Source organism: Brassica oleracea, unplaced genomic scaffold, assembly GCF_000695525.1.
Source record: "Brassica oleracea var. oleracea cultivar TO1000 unplaced genomic scaffold, BOL UnpScaffold00950, whole genome shotgun sequence".
Classification (NCBI taxonomy): Eukaryota; Viridiplantae; Streptophyta; class Magnoliopsida; order Brassicales; family Brassicaceae; genus Brassica; species Brassica oleracea.
Genome location: NW_013617543.1, coordinates 1 through 15,579, shown reverse-complemented (window position 1 = coordinate 15,579; position 15,579 = coordinate 1). Strand labels below are relative to the sequence as shown.

The window sequence follows — 15,579 nt, the reverse complement described above, 5'->3', positions numbered from 1 at the left end:
CCCATGCATGCGGAGTTCTCTTCCCTTTTATGGGCAATGGAGCACTCTCTGCATCTGGGAATTTCGTCAATGAATTTTGAATCGGATTGCCTTCGGATGGTAAATTTGATCAATGGTGAAGAAGAATGACAAGCTCTGGTCTCAGAATGGAATGAATTCGTTCATTTACGCTTGTCATTTACTAGCTTTTCATAATCTTATATTCCCCGAAACTCTAATGTAAGAACCAACCTCCTTGTGAAAGGTGCTCGAGCTCAGAACTTGATATTTCAGAACTTGATATTCTCCCATGTAGACTCTCTGATTCATTTATGGTTATCTCCCAAGGCTGACTTGTTTAAATCTATAATAAAACATGGTGTTTGATGTCAGAAAAAAAAACCGTGGAATCTTTATGACACAAATGGGTCACCTGCAATTCATTATTGAAATGAGCTTTAAATATTTGGCCTTCGGCTCATAAAAGAACATCAATGCAAAAGACATTAACAACAGAACAAAGTGTTTCAACTTTGAATTTTGAAGAAAGAAACGATACTGAGGAAACAAAAAGGGGAATGACCGTAAAAAACTAGTACTATCAACGGAATGGTGGTTTAATGGTAGAATAAAGAGAAGGTTTGTTTGTGTGTTTGTGTCCTAGAAATCCCTTTAGGAAACAAAAGGTTCTTTTTGGTCAAATGAAACAGAAGGTTCTTTATATCAAAATACGCCAAAGTTGATTTTAGGTATTGAAATAGATTCTCAAAAATTCAAAACTACCACAATTTCAAAAAAATCCTTGTCCTAGAAATCCCTTTTAGGAAACAAAAGGTTCTTTTTGGTCAAAGGAAACAGAAGGTTCTTTATATCAAAATACGCCAAAGTTGATTTTAAGTATTGAAATAGATTCCCAAAAATTCAAAACTACCACAATTTCAAAAAAATCCTACTATGTATTACATGAAAAGTTAATATAGTGATTTTTGTACATGAGTCATTCATAAGTGAACTTTTGAATTAATTGTTATAATTTGATTATTTTTTGTTTTTTATTTATTTAATTTGATTCCAAAAAGAAAAATAAACCATGAACAAACTTACATCAATTCCCAATCAATTCAAAGTATATTATGAATAAAAATATATCCCTCACTTTATGGCAAACTAGGGTCGGTCCGCCCTACGGGCGGGAAGTTATAAAAAACTATTTTATATGAATTTATATTAAATTTATGAAACTTTTTTAAAACATTGTTGATTAAAACAATATTATAAACAAATAAATAATTTGTAAGGTGCCACCAATTGAGATCTAAGAGATATACATGCTGGGATATCATATAGGAAGGTGCCATCATCAATGTAATTATGTAATGGCCGCTACGTCTAATATAGCATTTTAATATGAATAATTAAATGTGCATATGTAAAACAGAATTTAAATATAGTTTAATAGATATGGATACACATGTAAATATGTATATATTTTTTAACTACGCATAAAAACATTTTTTTAAAATAACCACTGCCTTATTTTTTACAGTACTAAATAAGCCCTAATTTGTAAAACTTGAATTATAATTAAGCAACAGTTCATTGCAACCGAGGGTTCATATTTTTTTATATCTCTTTTGTTTTATTTTAGTGTCGACAAAAAAATCAATTGACAAAAAAAAATAAAACGATCAAAACAAGAATTATAGATTATAGTATCGAATTTTAAATTATAAATTTTATGGTCAAGAATTAATGAAAATTCTTTACTGCTCTTTCATATTTGTAAATGAAAAGAGTTTTGTGGTCAATCTACGAAACATGACTCCGACAGAAAATCTTTATTTTCGTTCTTCATGCTCCTGTTTTGTTTTTTTTTTTTTTTTTCAGAATTATAATTTTAGATTTGTTTATTTTATCAGATGGTAGAAGCCTTTCTATTTTATTTTTTTTCTGTTATTTAAACATTTATTATTTTCTAAAAATATGATTGTGTTGACTACATGACTCTAAAATTCATATAATATAATGGCAAACTAAATAACTAATTTTTAGTATAAAACCGAACAAACCAAAAACGATGGTATTAAAACCGAACCGAACCAAAGTAAATATGGATCTAGAATGGTAGTTGTATTCTCTAACCGAAACACCAAATAACTGGAAAATATAACCGATACCGAACCGATATCCGGTTTGAACACCCCTGATATTGTTATAAAAACTAACAGCTGTTTTTTTTCAATTTTAGCGTGACTTGTTTAGCAATTCTGCGAACCGTCCATCGTCTGATGTCTACATTAACGCATATGCCATATATAAATATGGAAATTCTTATGTCACGTGAAGTTATGTACATTTTCTGTAAATAACGGTTTTTAGCAGATCAGGCTGTGATTTAATTTTTCTGGTTTGGTGTTTATGGACTTCATTTGGGTTATTGTAATTGCTTTTTTTTTGACAACGGGTTATTGTAATTGCTAAGAATTAAAAAAAGTATGATCACATATGTATAAGATAATTAATCAATCTGAGAGCGTCTTGATTGGACGGTTGTATATTTCTGATATTAAAGTATGGAATGGATGCGAATATGAGATTACGCCAAATTATCTTATAAGTAAAAACTTTATGAAAGGATCATAGTAAACCGTCTAAACCGGATTAATATATAGGTGTTTGTATTTAAATTAAAATCAAAGCAACCGAGAATAGGTTTCGCTGCTTGTAAAATCGTGCAAGTTTATAAAAATTGAGAATAGAAGAAAGTCTCTGCGGGTGAGAAGAAACCGGATTCGACACATACGCGATCGTGTATTTCGGATTCTGATCATCGTCCGATAGCTGCTGAACCTATCACTGATATTTTACGTATTCATTAGTTTGTGTATGAACATAAATAGGTTGAGCGTGAGTAATCTACAAACCTGCGTCACTCTGAGATCCTTGAAAACTTCCTTGTACACGATATTAGTAACTCCCTCCTGACCGTCTTTATCGGAAGTGTCGTCTAATATCTTTAAACCTCCAGGCGTTGTCACTCGGGACATGGCAACATATAGCTGGCCCTGCGTATAAATACAGGCGGAGGAAGATATAAAGCTACTTGTTTCAGACTCTGGCCTTGACTTTTATTTATTGTCATGGCATAGGAAAGTCGTACTGGGTACTGTCGTCGACGAAAGGTGAAAGGATGTATGGTGTCAGTCGGGCTTAACTGTATCCTAGGGAGCAATATTCGTTCCCCAGCTTCTGAACCTGTCATGATTTCCACCTCAATAATCCTATCACCAAGTTTACTGACCACCATTCTTGTACCATTGCATAGACCATGATCCTGATTTAGGTTGCGCAGCATCATTACGGGAGCTCCTACCTTTAAACACAATCTATGGTTTGGAAGGCCAGGAAATTCTAGAGAATTCAAGTACTCTTGGGGGTAATGGCTGGTCCAATCATCATCTGGTGTAGCTTCCAGCTCTACTGAATCTGAACTTATATACTCTCTAGCCTGAGACGGGACCTGAGAGAGGAGATATGAGTTTACCTCATGTACTGTACTGTTTGTAGGCGTCAGAACTGCTCTCTCTCTCAGGTAGTCCTTGTTCCTGTAGTTATGCAGGAAGTTAGGATACACAGCACTTGCCAACGCCTCATGAGGAAAGTCGGATTTAGGTATTAAGAAACTCTCGTCCACAATAATCTGATCACCATCATCATGCTTAACTTTATGTGAATCTATAGTCTCAGCATCTCCATCACCAACTGCCAATATCCACTTAGCAAAATCCTTGTCTTCTTGCCGCAGTCGCATGTTTATGGAAAGTGTGAACACCTTCGCCAGGTTCCATAAATAAGATTTGCTAAGGGATGCGAGGACTGTATCAGAACGTTTACCATGCGGCACTACTGGCAATATCTGTCTGAAATCACCTCCAAGAAGCATGGTCTTGCCACCGAACGGCTTGTCTGCAGATAAGGGGTCTTCAGGAGATATCAAATCCCTGAGGGAACGGTCTAGAGTCTCAAAAGCGTGACGGTGTGCCATTGGAGCTTCATCCCATATTATTAAATCTGCTTTCGATAATAGGGTTGCCAAGCTGGACCCTCTGTGAATATTACACATCGAATGATCATCTAGAGTCAGAGGTAGCTTAAACCGGGAATGAGCTGTTCGGCCGCCTGGAAGCAGCAGTGCTGCGATCCCAGCCGTAGCAACAGGAATAACGACTTTGCCAGTTGACCTAAGCCTTGCGATAAGAGTCCTATATAGGTACCTTTTTCCTGTCCCTCCTGCTCCATAAACAAAGAACAACCTTCCTGACTGATCTCTTATAGACTCCAAGACTGCGTTGTAAAAAATCCGCTGGTCTTGATTCATTGCGTCAAACAATATGCCATGCGTTTCAGCCTCCTTCTGCACATCATAGTTTAGTTCTTGCTGCAGAACGGTATCGTTTATCTCAGATAAAATGGATTGTTCCGGTCTTGGCATATCAGTGTAATCAGCCAATGTCTGCTTGTGCTCCTTAAGGAGTTTATCCAACTCAAGCAGAGTGTACTGCTTTAGCTGCTCGTCTTCTAATTCAAGACCTGGAAAGTTGAATTCCTTTCGTTTAATGTAAAGTATGTCCTCGGACAATAACTTGCATGTGTGGTTCCAAAGCTTCAGTGGACTATGATACAAATGTTGATCTTTAAGGATCAAATGGTTAAAGGATAAGGATTAGAAGTGGCAAAGTAACTCTAGTTAAGTTGGGTTATTCTAAAAGTAACTATGGTTGAGTTAATGCTTTAGCTTTATAATAACGGGGAAGGTTGGGGAGAGACTTTATCGAGAGTTTGAGTGATTTCAGAGATGAGAGAATGTGAGATATCTCTTGATCTGTAATCGTTTCCTCTGTAATTCCTAAGTTCAAATCAATATAACTAAGCTTTTCTTATTGATCTCTGTTTTTGATTACAATTGATACCTAAAACGTATCAGACTAATAACCTGACAGTATACCAAGATGATCACAAACAATCTCCTTAGTTGTCGCCCTGTAGCCCAATAAGAAGGCTCCTCTATAGCCTTGTGCCACTCGTTGTCATCGTCGAGTAAACCTCGAGAAAAACAGGCGTCCTTATACTCTTTATAAACAACATCACCAACTGCGTACATTGCATCGAAACCTCTGGGCCCTCGAACAACATTAATCAAGATCCTGAAGAAGTACAAATCACCAGCTCCTTGACTTATGTATACGACTCTACCAATGGCTTCCCCTTGCTGCCTAGGTGTCCATGTTTTATCAGATGGATGATAAACAAACCTGGAAGGGAACTCAATGTATGTCAGCTCTCTTGCCTCTTCGTACGTGTTGCACGCTTCGACAAAAGCTGTCAGCATAGTTTTATCAGCATCCTCTCGTGAAATGAATTCGGCCAGGTCATCAGATTGATCAAAGACTGCCCTATGCTGTCCCGGGAGATGCAGCGGAAGCTTCACCACATTAGGCTGGTTGTAATGGATGGGGAAGGCGAATATCCTCCATGAAGCTTCACAAGCAGAGATATATCGGCCTTGAATGAACCTGTCAATCTCATTAACCGTATCTGCTTTTTTCTTTTTGTCTCCGTGACTACTGCATGCCGAATCACTCTCTTCAAGGAGCATGGTAGCTCGATCGACGCCTTTTGTTATATACTTAAAGAGATATTTTATTGCGCTACTCCTGCAGCACCACTCGACATTTATATGGGCCTGATATTTCTTTAGCAGACTTAGGTTGTGAGGTACAACAAATTGGTTATTCAGCTGGATGTTGCCTTTAACTACCAAAGCATTAGTATCAGCCCTTCTTCTGTAGACAACAAATCCGGACTTATCAATCCTTGTATGATCTGACAAAGGTTTTGGATAGTTCTTAGTGCAATCTTCTTTGTCCATGCAAGGTGATGTGGGGCGCATTCTACCACAAGGACCATGAATCATATGTCGCTCAACCAGTTCAAAACCTTCCTTATCAACGTCTTTATCTGGTAATTCTGCTGATATGTATTCATCAATCGTGGCTGCTGATACTTCCTTTTTAACAACCTTCAACCATAACAGGATATGGGCATGTGGCAATCCTCGTTTTTGGAATTCAATTGTGTAGACCACTACAAAGATCAATCAAATAGTAAATAACGATTGATTTGATAATACATCTACATGAGATATAATCTTAGATGATTAAAAATTCAGTCCTAATTGTTAAGGCTAATTTAAATTTAATTATTATTGATATTGGTTTCATAATAATTATAATTAAAAATATAACTATTATTGATACTGATAACTATCGTCGATTTAATAATTGTCAATTAGGCTAAGTTAATTACAAATTGATTTTAATAACAAATATCAGTTCACAGTTTAAATTTTGAATTTATAGATGGTTTAAAATAGGTATATAATTAAATTTATTTTAATATTATCATACTTAACCGTAAATCATATTTATAAGTATGAAAACTTATGAACTTATATAATAAATTTTATATATAGATTAGATTAATAAACTTAATATGAGAACTACCTGCGTCGGGCTTAGGGAAGTATATGCCTTTTTTGAAATATGAAATCATTTCATCAAGTTTGATTTTGAAGATGCGACATTCAAGGTCCGGACGGCTATTACCGGATTTACAACCATAAGCATCTAAATGATATTTTAGCTCCACCCAATTAGGATTGGCTGTGACTGTAATAAACAAATGAGGGTTTCCGTACCAACGGCATATAGCCATCGCGTCCTGGTATTTCTCAGCCATATATCTTGGTCCAGCTGTGAACGAAGAAGGCAAGATGACCTTTTTACCAAGCTGTGTAGCATCAGCATCACCATTCTCCACTGCATCGCACACATTGTTATATAGCTCGGCTCCAGCTTCTTCTGATTCAAACTAATAAAACGCTGCCTCTCTGTCTCAGTAGCTACGTACACATCAACAATATACTGATGCAACAACCTTCCACTCTTAATGAGTGTCATTCCCTCCGTAGGTCTTGTCTGTAGCTGGTAAGCATAGAATTCTCTCATTGTCATGTACTCTCTTCTCACGGTTGAAGCTTCAGGACCTTCGTAAGGTAGCCTCTCGTGATAACCTGGTTCACCATAAGGGAATAACAGAGGATACTGGAGACTCATCATCAATGGGTGGAGATCGCTTATCCTCTGTAACGATGAGGATCTGAGCTCAACCACAATATCTCTTCCTACGGTTGATGCAGTTATGTCGCCAACCACCAACCCACCAATCTCACTTGCAGTAGGCAGATCATACTGGCGTCCACGGTTTGGCTGGCTGACTAAGGTTATCTTGAATTGAGATACTGCAGCATCTTGAATCCGATCTCTTGCATGCCTGAATGTCCTGGCTAGGTTATTGTGATTGTCCAGCATCTTAATTAATTCCAGGATTATTGCATCAGCTAAAGCCAGTGTAGAAGCATCTTTAGTAAACGCTTTTTTTCTGTTCTCCAGCTCATTACCAGTGTCAAAAATGTATAGCTGCAGATACTCTGGTAGTTTTCCATTATTAGGAAGTAGGGAACCGATCCTATGAATGATTTGGCCATGAACACGGTAGCTGAATGGACCCGCAGTACCAGTAACAGACTGATCCACAGTAGCACCCATAGACGTGAACGAAAGCAAACTGTTAGCGACTCTGATGTGGGGTCTGAAGCTAGGTGAATCTAAAAGCTCACGAAGTGGAGACGGTAGTTCACGAACTGGTGGAAGCCTCACACGACCTCGCTGACAACAAAGACTAAACTGTTTTTGTCCGTTGCTAGTTTGACCACGAAACTATGTCCCATTTGTCACATGGCTTCGCTTTTTTTCTACCTGGATTGCAAAGAAATATACAAAACGTTAGTGGAAATGCAGTACGATCCTAGAATAAAATAATTCCATAGTGTAGAGTTCATACGTGAAATTTGCGTTCTGCTGGAAGAAGAGGCTGTTCCACAACGACATTATTAGCAGATCAGACAATGTTATCCGGTAGTTTGATTGCTAAAATATGATAAGTAGGCTACTTACCAGATCCAGCTAGCCGTGTTTGTTTCTTCCGTTTACAAATTGCCTTCCGTAATTTCCGTGCATTTCGAGCTGAAGCTGTATTGTGGTTTTGTAAATCCGCTGCTTACTACGAACCATTACGAAATATTCATATTTATGCATTAATACCTGGGTCTACTTGTCGTCTTGGATGATCTTGTTGCAGAGTGTCTGAACCGGTGCCGATATCTGATACAATACGCGGTCTGCCTATTTTGCGCCTCTTTGCTGGCTGCTTATTAGCTAGTGGGTTACAGGATAATGATTTATTATAGTATTTATGGATTATGAACTACTTCTGATAACATTGGGCAGGGGACCAACCTACTGAGGTAGACCCTGTTGATTTTGCGGACCGAATAAGCATTCGGGCCTGTCTAGCTGATCGTTTGCAATTCCTTGTTGGTCACCTAATGGAATGTACGAACATGAACGGTATACATGAGATATTGTGGCATAAATTGTGATGAAGTCAAAGACAGATCATTCTGAAACTCAAATCTGTATAGGTGGATATCACGTACCGGTACTGGAGCCACCCGTTGCGGTTGGGATGTTCATGGTATCAGCATGAGCACACAAATCTCTATCAGTGGTGATCCTCAACTCGGTGGAGCCAGATGTTTGAGCTTTCGTACATGATTTTTTCACCATCACTCAAAAAGCTCCCACAGACGAAGAAGAGATGGAAGGTTTACTAAGCAAGAGAAAGATAATCGTGGCTGCCAATGTTTATTACCTTAACCGTTACATAAGTGTCACAGTGCAAGTGAGAGGTCAGATATAATTTGTTAATTAACCGAAATCAATGTCTCCGTTAATGTCGAATTAACTGGTCGACATATGCTTAAAAATATATATTTATACTCTTTTAATATTTAAGGTTCTACTATGTAGCTTACATAATTTAGTGTAAATCTGTAAAAATATCTAAATCTGTATTATTTAAATACACCTTATTAAGGTTGCACCTTGTCACACTCTCTCTTATAAGTTAGATCATCAAACAATTCCGAATATTGCATGATTTTTGAACAATCATTATTGTAATATATCAATACTCCAGAAGATAGTATATGGAGCTACTTGATCATTACTAAGGTTTTACCCATGCCACGTTATCTTTCACTAAATCACTTTCCAATAAGTATTTTCAGAGCGAATCTGTTAAATATACATAAGTTAGAATCTCAAACAATCCCGAACAATTTTTTTTTTTTCAACTAATCCTCCAAACATTGTTTAATATATGAACAATCAATAGCTTTTAATGTACCAATATTTCATAGATAAGTGTATGGAGCTACTTGAGCAACACGCAAATATATACAATTTATATGTTCTGTTCAAAAAAAAAAAAAAAAAAAAAAAACCATAACTCTACGTATGAATTCGACAGCAAAATCTAAAAAAAAAAAAAAAAAAAAAAAAACCATAACTCTACGTATGAATTCGACAGCAAAATCTAAATCACGTATAGTGTATCGAAGCCATGGTTTATATGAGAAAAAAAAAATCCAAATATATGTGGGAGAATGAATATAAATAGTATTTTATTATACTGAGAATTGACTGTCAAGTAACTGGTAACCAAAAAGACAAAGATGAAACATATATGACCAAACACACGGAAAAACTGCAGATTAGTAAGAAGCATTATTCAAAACCAGAAACTGAAACATAACTTCTGATATCTCATCTTAAACAACACGTGCTTTCTTGACCGCCTTATTAGCTGGGTGGACAATATCCTTGGGCGCAAGACCATCTGTGTTGTCGTCACCATTCTTAGCTGCATCAATACTGCTCTCTCCAGTTTCCTTCTGAACAGGAGCCAGACTACCATTTGGCTTGTCATCATCATCAGCATCATCTCCCCCCTAATCCATTCGTACATTTAAAAAGATTATTAAAATCACATTGCATCGATGTCAAAGAGTACTAACAGATGATCAAAGCATATCAAACACATTCTTACATTGACGACAAAGTTAGGAACTGGAATACACTCATGCTCGTTGAGGATGCGGATGATGGTGAATGTCTGATGATGAGCAGTGAAGTTATATGCACTAACCCTGACTTGGAACGTGAATGTTTATCCTTCCATGTCCGTGATAAATGGAGGCACCACAGCATCCTCAGGATTTACTCCTTCTTCAGCTTATGAGTCAGATTGATGTTACACGTATGTCAGCAGCTATCTAATTATATCATGTGCAAGAAGGCGAATGTATATCTTACCAACATCTGACCGGCTTCACTTGCTCTGAGGTTGTGTAGCTTAGTCATCACCCCATCAAAACACACGAACACACCTTCAGCAGTATCATCAGCAATTGCCAACTCCACACGATAGCTGTAGGATAACGGGGAAACAAACTTTAAGTCAAGCACTGTCACGTACATAAATGCGTATACGTGTTTTTATAATTAAACTACAATACGTACCGGAGAACGCCGACAGCATTGGTATTATTGCATTGCGTACACTCCAAAGCAGAGACTGTACGCTGCAATTTTTGACTGCATTTGGCGCAGGTAACATAACACCATCCCTTGTCCACGTCGAGCCGGACAACTTTACCGGTGCAGATGAAGTCAATTTCCTACACATGGTATATAAAGTTCATATATCGATAATTGCGATCCAAAAACTAATAGACCAGCGCCAAATATGATACCTGTGATGTAGCAGAGGTTATAAAATTATTGAGCTCTGCGACGGTCAGAGTCTCCACCTTTGCGTATCCTTTCAGTAATGGTGCGGCAGATGGGACTCCAGTGTCTCTAGCGACCAAACTAAACAATTATCCAATACTCAGGTAACTTGGAATATATGGATGAGTACGTAGACAGTTGACTGCTGATTGACTTACTTGTAGAAGTAAACCTCCCCTGCGGTGGTCTCCTTGTCAAAGTAGATGTGTGTTCCTGATGTTGCATTGAGGAACAAACCACCTACATATCATATCATATAGTTAGATTATAATGTAACTATATATCTCATACAAATATATCTGAACCAACCGAGGGGCCACATTACCTCCAACCATCTTAGGGTTTATGCTAGTAGCGACAATCACCATTGGATCACCATTCATGTCTTCAGGTTTTTTATGAAAAGACACGGCTTGAGAGTCAAAGAGGCTTAAAATGACCTTTGTATCACTGCAAAAATCATATTTTAACAATATATTAATTTGAATTCTACCACATCTAATTATATAAAGGAAATAATAAAAAACTAAAGATTAAGAAATACTTATCCAACTTGATAGTTGCCATGATACGGTCCTTCTCTCCAAGAGTGTCGTTAACGGTACTCTTAACAGCTGTTATCTCACCTATAATTTCTTTGAGAGACACAATAACATTAATCAGTAGCTTGTTTGATAAAAAGGATCAACCCAACATATTTAAGCTTACCTGGGAGCTGTGTGTTCGTGTTAGCCAATTCGGCTAGCTCAGAATGATTGCGGAACCGGAAGCCTTCTTGTGGCAAGGGCGAAACCGGCTCTGCTAACTCATCAAAATCGGTTAAATCACTAAACCGGAGCAGCAAAGGAGAGTCGGTGAGCCGGTAATTCTGAGCACACTGGGCAACATCGAAACCGGATATAGAAAACATTTTTCCGGCGGCGAGCTTAGACCGGAATCTCGGAAGGCGGTTAGCATAGATGGTGGCTTGCATTATGGTTGACTGCACCGAATTGATATAACACAGAAACAAAATTCAGACAGAGGATCGAAGCCAAAATATACAAAACAGCAAAAAAAAAAATGTACTTACATTAACGTCGATCAAGAGCATGTCGACCCACATCAGGTCGCTGCCGCGTTTCACATTCCAGGCCTCCCAGTATCGCAAGAGTCTCGCCTCGACGACGGAGGAACACTTGCCGCCAGACTTCAGATCGGAAAAGAAAACTCTGGTATTAGCCATATTACAGTATATTAGATAGAGCTGAGAGATACGAAGAGAGTATGAGTCCAAGAGAGCAATACTCACATCTATTTATACCGTTTAGAGACCGCTGTTCGCAAACCATTGAAGATGGATTGTGGAGGGGACAATCAATTCGATTTACCACGCAGCCATTAATAGAACCGTTTCAGAGAAACTCGAAAGTCCCTCATCGCCGCCGTGTCGAAGAGGAAGAAGGTGTTGCTTTTTTTTTTCTCCGGATTAGGGTTGGCGCATCTCTCCTGGCAAAACAAAACGCAAAGTGCCAACAACAAAAAGCCCATGTCACGACACAAAGCCCAACTCGCGTTACCTTCGTTTTAATGAAACGACGTGGAGAGAAGCATGGACACGTGGCGGGTGTACAGAAGGCGACTTTCCTAGGTGGATGCTGAAGTGGACCCCCTAAGAAAGATTCAAACACATCTTTATAATAATAGATAGATAGATATGTTGTGAGACACACCAAATAATAAAACTTAACGTGGAACATCTGCTTTTAAAATAATCGTCTGAACATTTACATCTGAATTTTAGAGTAATTTTATATCATTCTGAACACAAAGTGAAAAATTGAATGTGTTTAAAGGATTTCTGATTATAAAAATTAATCGGATATAAATTTATCTTACGTTGTTTAACAGAATTTAGATTAATATAGTTGTTCACCAATACAAAAAAAAAAATTGAAACTTCTTATATCGTTTATGTTACAAAATAAACACAAATCCACTAAACTTTCCATTTAAAATGAAGTTTATCATTAGAGAGATAAAATATACATTTATTGTAAATTGAACATATTTGTTTGGTATATAAATTATTACTAAATTTATTAAACATTCAAATTTTTAAAAAATATAAAAAGAGGAAAATTAAACCTAAATTTTATAGTGGAATATAATATAATTTCAAATTTGGCATGTAAGAGTATTTAATTTATACTTGTTCTTTATTTAAATGTATGGTTTTGTGATGTAATTATATTTTCCATTTATAAAAAGCGATAAAACAGAAAACATTAAATTTATGTTTGACAAGGGAAATATCATGTAAATATATGTAATATGATTTCATATCATTTAAATGTTAGAAAAGTATGCACCAAAATTTTATAATGGAAAATAAATAATTAAAATTAATGGATAGTTTCTATAAATCCTACACATCACAGAGGAGAATGAAAAACTTCACAAGTTATAAGATGGCCTGAACTGTAAATATTAAATATATTTCTTTTCTTTTTTGATATACCTTATCGGCTGATACGGTCTGCTATAGGAGGAACGCATTTAGTGTTAAATAGTGGACTGGTTACCACACTGTTTAATCCGAGTTTGGAACACTTTCCGACTAATGCAAGAGGCTGGACCGATTCAACCATAATGCAAGCCACCATCTATGAACTCAAAACTGACGTGGGTAGACACCAAACCTAAGATATATTTCTTTTTTCTTGATGGACGAGAATGTTACTCAACCATATATTTATTTAGTATGTTTCTAATTTTTTCTCAGTGTTAGATTTTAAGAATAATCATGTAAACTTGACTTACAAACCATATCAATTACGTTGTAAGAAAAATCATATGAGCTATTTCAATGACGATTGATCTCAGAATGTCTCTGAGCTCTCCACTAGCCAGAATAATTGGTTATTTACGTCAAATCTTGCATGTTGGGTGTAAAATAATCCACATAGTAAATTACTCCAATTCATATTAGTCGATGAAAATTTTAGTGATTTTATAAATTATTATCATGTACATATCATTTTATCAAATATTATTGGAATATGTAAATATCATGTAATATAATAAATTAAAATTTGGAAATCAAAAGGTTAGGAAAAAAAAAAAATCAAAAGGTTAGACACTGCACAACATATAACTTTAATTTTATTGTAAGTAATTAAATAGAAGCATATACTGACTATTTTTCGGTTGTTGATAAAAGTCAAATAAGATACTATAAATCCAGTCATATTTATATGTTTTAAAAGTTATAAATAGAAAATATAAATAACTAAATCAAATATATTTATGTAAAAAGATATATAATAAATAAATTTTAGCATGTCAAAAATATATTAAAATATTATATTATATTAAATTTTCAAAACTACTTATAACCGTAAAATCGCTGGCAACTAAAAACAATCAGAAGTGAACAAAATTTGAATGTAAATACAAGATATTTGATGAAGAAAGCGAAGAAAGCATCTAAAGTATTTTCTTCCATTCTTTCATTACGCTTTTGTGCCTCTCATAATATGAAATTTTAAAACTTTTATTTAGTAAATATATTTTTAATCAAGTGTCTTTTTACTTTCCATTATATGTCTTGCTATTGTTTCTATTTTCAAGCACATTGTGATTTACCAATAAACAATACTTGAACAATTTAATCAAGTGCCTTTAACACCCATTCTCTTCTTGAAAAAATATAGTTTTCATGTTTTTGTATATTTCATTTACATGCATCCTTTCCGATTATATACAGCTTATGTAAAATTTGAACAGAAAAACTGTTGTTTAACTCGACGAAGTGCTAGTATTTATTATATTTAGAAACTAGCCTAGAACGTCTAATAGATTACAAAATTACGATATGACTTGGAATCCACAAAAAATTTGATTTTAGAAGAATTTTGAAACCTAAAGTTCCTCACTTTATATGGAAAGAATGTCAAAAGATTTCGATAAAGGGAAAACCCAATACACAAAAGTCACAAAACTGTGAAACGCTTCACTTTTCAATGAGTTGTAAAGAAAACTCGAGAGTGGTTAATTAGAAGGGAGAATTGGATTTTGGATTTGGATTTTGAAGTTTTCGAATCAAATAATATATTTTAATCAAAGATGACAATTTTGAAAGTCGTCACAGACTCACAGCTTAAAATATACTCAAAAGTCAAAAGATGCTTCCATACTAATTTTTGTATACGCAGAAAATAATTTGCTATTTGAAGTGTAAACATGGAGATGGAGTCGCACTAAGCGAAAATCTATCTATCACAAAGGAATAAAACACTTTCTTTTTTTTTTTTTTTTTTGATTAACCAGGTGTTGACCTTGCGGTCCACCACCTAGGCCCGGCGCCAGCCTTTGCATGTACCCACATGAGGCCCTGGGCACGCCTCCCCCTCCCCGCGAGTCGAACAGCCGACCTCCCCTCCCCAAGGAGGTAGTACCACTGGACTACGAGGTCCTGGGTCCAGTAATTACATTTTTCCATTCATCATATTATTAAAATCCCCTGTATATTATTTGTGAAATATTACAACTTTTTTTTGTAGCCACATGTCATCACTACGATGATTCTTAGAATTATTAGAGAAATAGGTTGGTCCATCTAATTATATAATAAGTTTTTTATTAAACTAACCATAAATTCATTATTAATGTCATTTATTATTTCCTTAAATAAAGATTACGGAATTGCCTAATGTGGGTAAAGTACATATGACAATTAATGATTTTGAATAATAAATATCTGATAAAAAAAATGTATCTTCTATCAAATTTGTTTAATTTAAAA

General features: G+C 35.8%; 3 protein-coding genes across 13 annotated transcripts; all 3 read right to left on the bottom strand.

The window, feature by feature from the left end:
* Window positions 1-2,585: 2,585 nt before the first annotated feature.
* LOC106320526 (ATP-dependent DNA helicase pif1-like) lies at window positions 2,586-4,519 on the bottom strand. The gene is made up of 3 exons (XM_013758904.1): window positions 3,140-4,519; window positions 2,904-3,044; window positions 2,586-2,835 (listed from the first exon to the last, which is right to left on the bottom strand). The coding sequence occupies exons 1-3, from the start codon at window positions 4,469-4,471 to the stop codon at window positions 2,833-2,835; spliced, it is 1,476 nt and encodes a 491-aa protein (XP_013614358.1). The 5' UTR covers window positions 4,472-4,519; the 3' UTR covers window positions 2,586-2,832.
* A 309-nt stretch (window positions 4,520-4,828) lies between these two features.
* LOC106320522 lies at window positions 4,829-7,646 on the bottom strand. The gene is made up of 4 exons (XM_013758901.1): window positions 6,920-7,646; window positions 6,543-6,857; window positions 4,985-6,123; window positions 4,829-4,885 (listed from the first exon to the last, which is right to left on the bottom strand). Exons 1-4 carry the CDS (start codon window positions 7,644-7,646, stop codon window positions 4,829-4,831), a joined length of 2,238 nt encoding a protein of 745 aa, XP_013614355.1.
* Window positions 7,647-9,608: 1,962 nt separating this feature from the next.
* LOC106320521 lies at window positions 9,609-12,295 on the bottom strand. 11 transcript variants are annotated; one of them, XM_013758890.1, is made up of 11 exons: window positions 12,085-12,295; window positions 11,866-12,004; window positions 11,502-11,775; window positions 11,338-11,428; window positions 11,119-11,243; window positions 10,952-11,033; window positions 10,757-10,874; window positions 10,524-10,681; window positions 10,317-10,431; window positions 10,051-10,236; window positions 9,609-9,952 (listed from the first exon to the last, which is right to left on the bottom strand). In XM_013758890.1, the coding sequence occupies exons 2-10, from the start codon at window positions 11,896-11,898 to the stop codon at window positions 10,171-10,173; spliced, it is 1,062 nt and encodes a 353-aa protein (XP_013614344.1). In that variant the 5' UTR covers window positions 11,899-12,004; window positions 12,085-12,295; the 3' UTR covers window positions 9,609-9,952; window positions 10,051-10,170. The 11 variants fall into 11 exon arrangements, with proteins under 11 accessions (XP_013614344.1, XP_013614348.1, XP_013614350.1 ...); XM_013758894.1 differs by having other exon boundaries at window positions 10,757-10,862; XM_013758896.1 differs by having other exon boundaries at window positions 10,952-11,006.
* Between the last annotated feature and the right edge of the window lie 3,284 nt (window positions 12,296-15,579).

Bases quoted from the DNA above. Each gene is read 5' to 3' on its own strand.
- LOC106320521 (XM_013758890.1), bottom strand. From the start codon at position 11,898: ATGTGGGTCGACATGCTCTTGATCGACGTTAAT. The intron at 11,034-11,118 runs GTAATGTGGCCC...TATGATATGTAG, and splicing joins AAACCCTAAGATGGTTGGAG to GTGGTTTGTTCCTCAATGCA. The intron at 10,682-10,756 runs GTATCATATTTG...TACCATGTGTAG, and splicing joins TAACCTCTGCTACATCACAG to GAAATTGACTTCATCTGCAC.
- LOC106320522 (XM_013758901.1), bottom strand. From the start codon at position 7,646: ATGGGTGCTACTGTGGATCAGTCTGTTACTGGTACTGCGGGTCCATTC. The intron at 6,858-6,919 runs GTTTTATTAGTT...TGTGCGATGCAG, and splicing joins TACTGAGACAGAGAGGCAGC to TGGAGAATGGTGATGCTGAT. The intron at 6,124-6,542 runs GTAGTTCTCATA...TGATCTTTGTAG, and splicing joins CTTCCCTAAGCCCGACGCAG to TGGTCTACACAATTGAATTC.
- LOC106320526 (XM_013758904.1), bottom strand. From the start codon at position 4,471: ATGCCAAGACCGGAACAATCCATTTTATCTGAGATAAACGATACCGTT. The intron at 3,045-3,139 runs GTACGACTTTCC...ATTTATACGCAG, and splicing joins TTCGTCGACGACAGTACCCA to GGCCAGCTATATGTTGCCAT.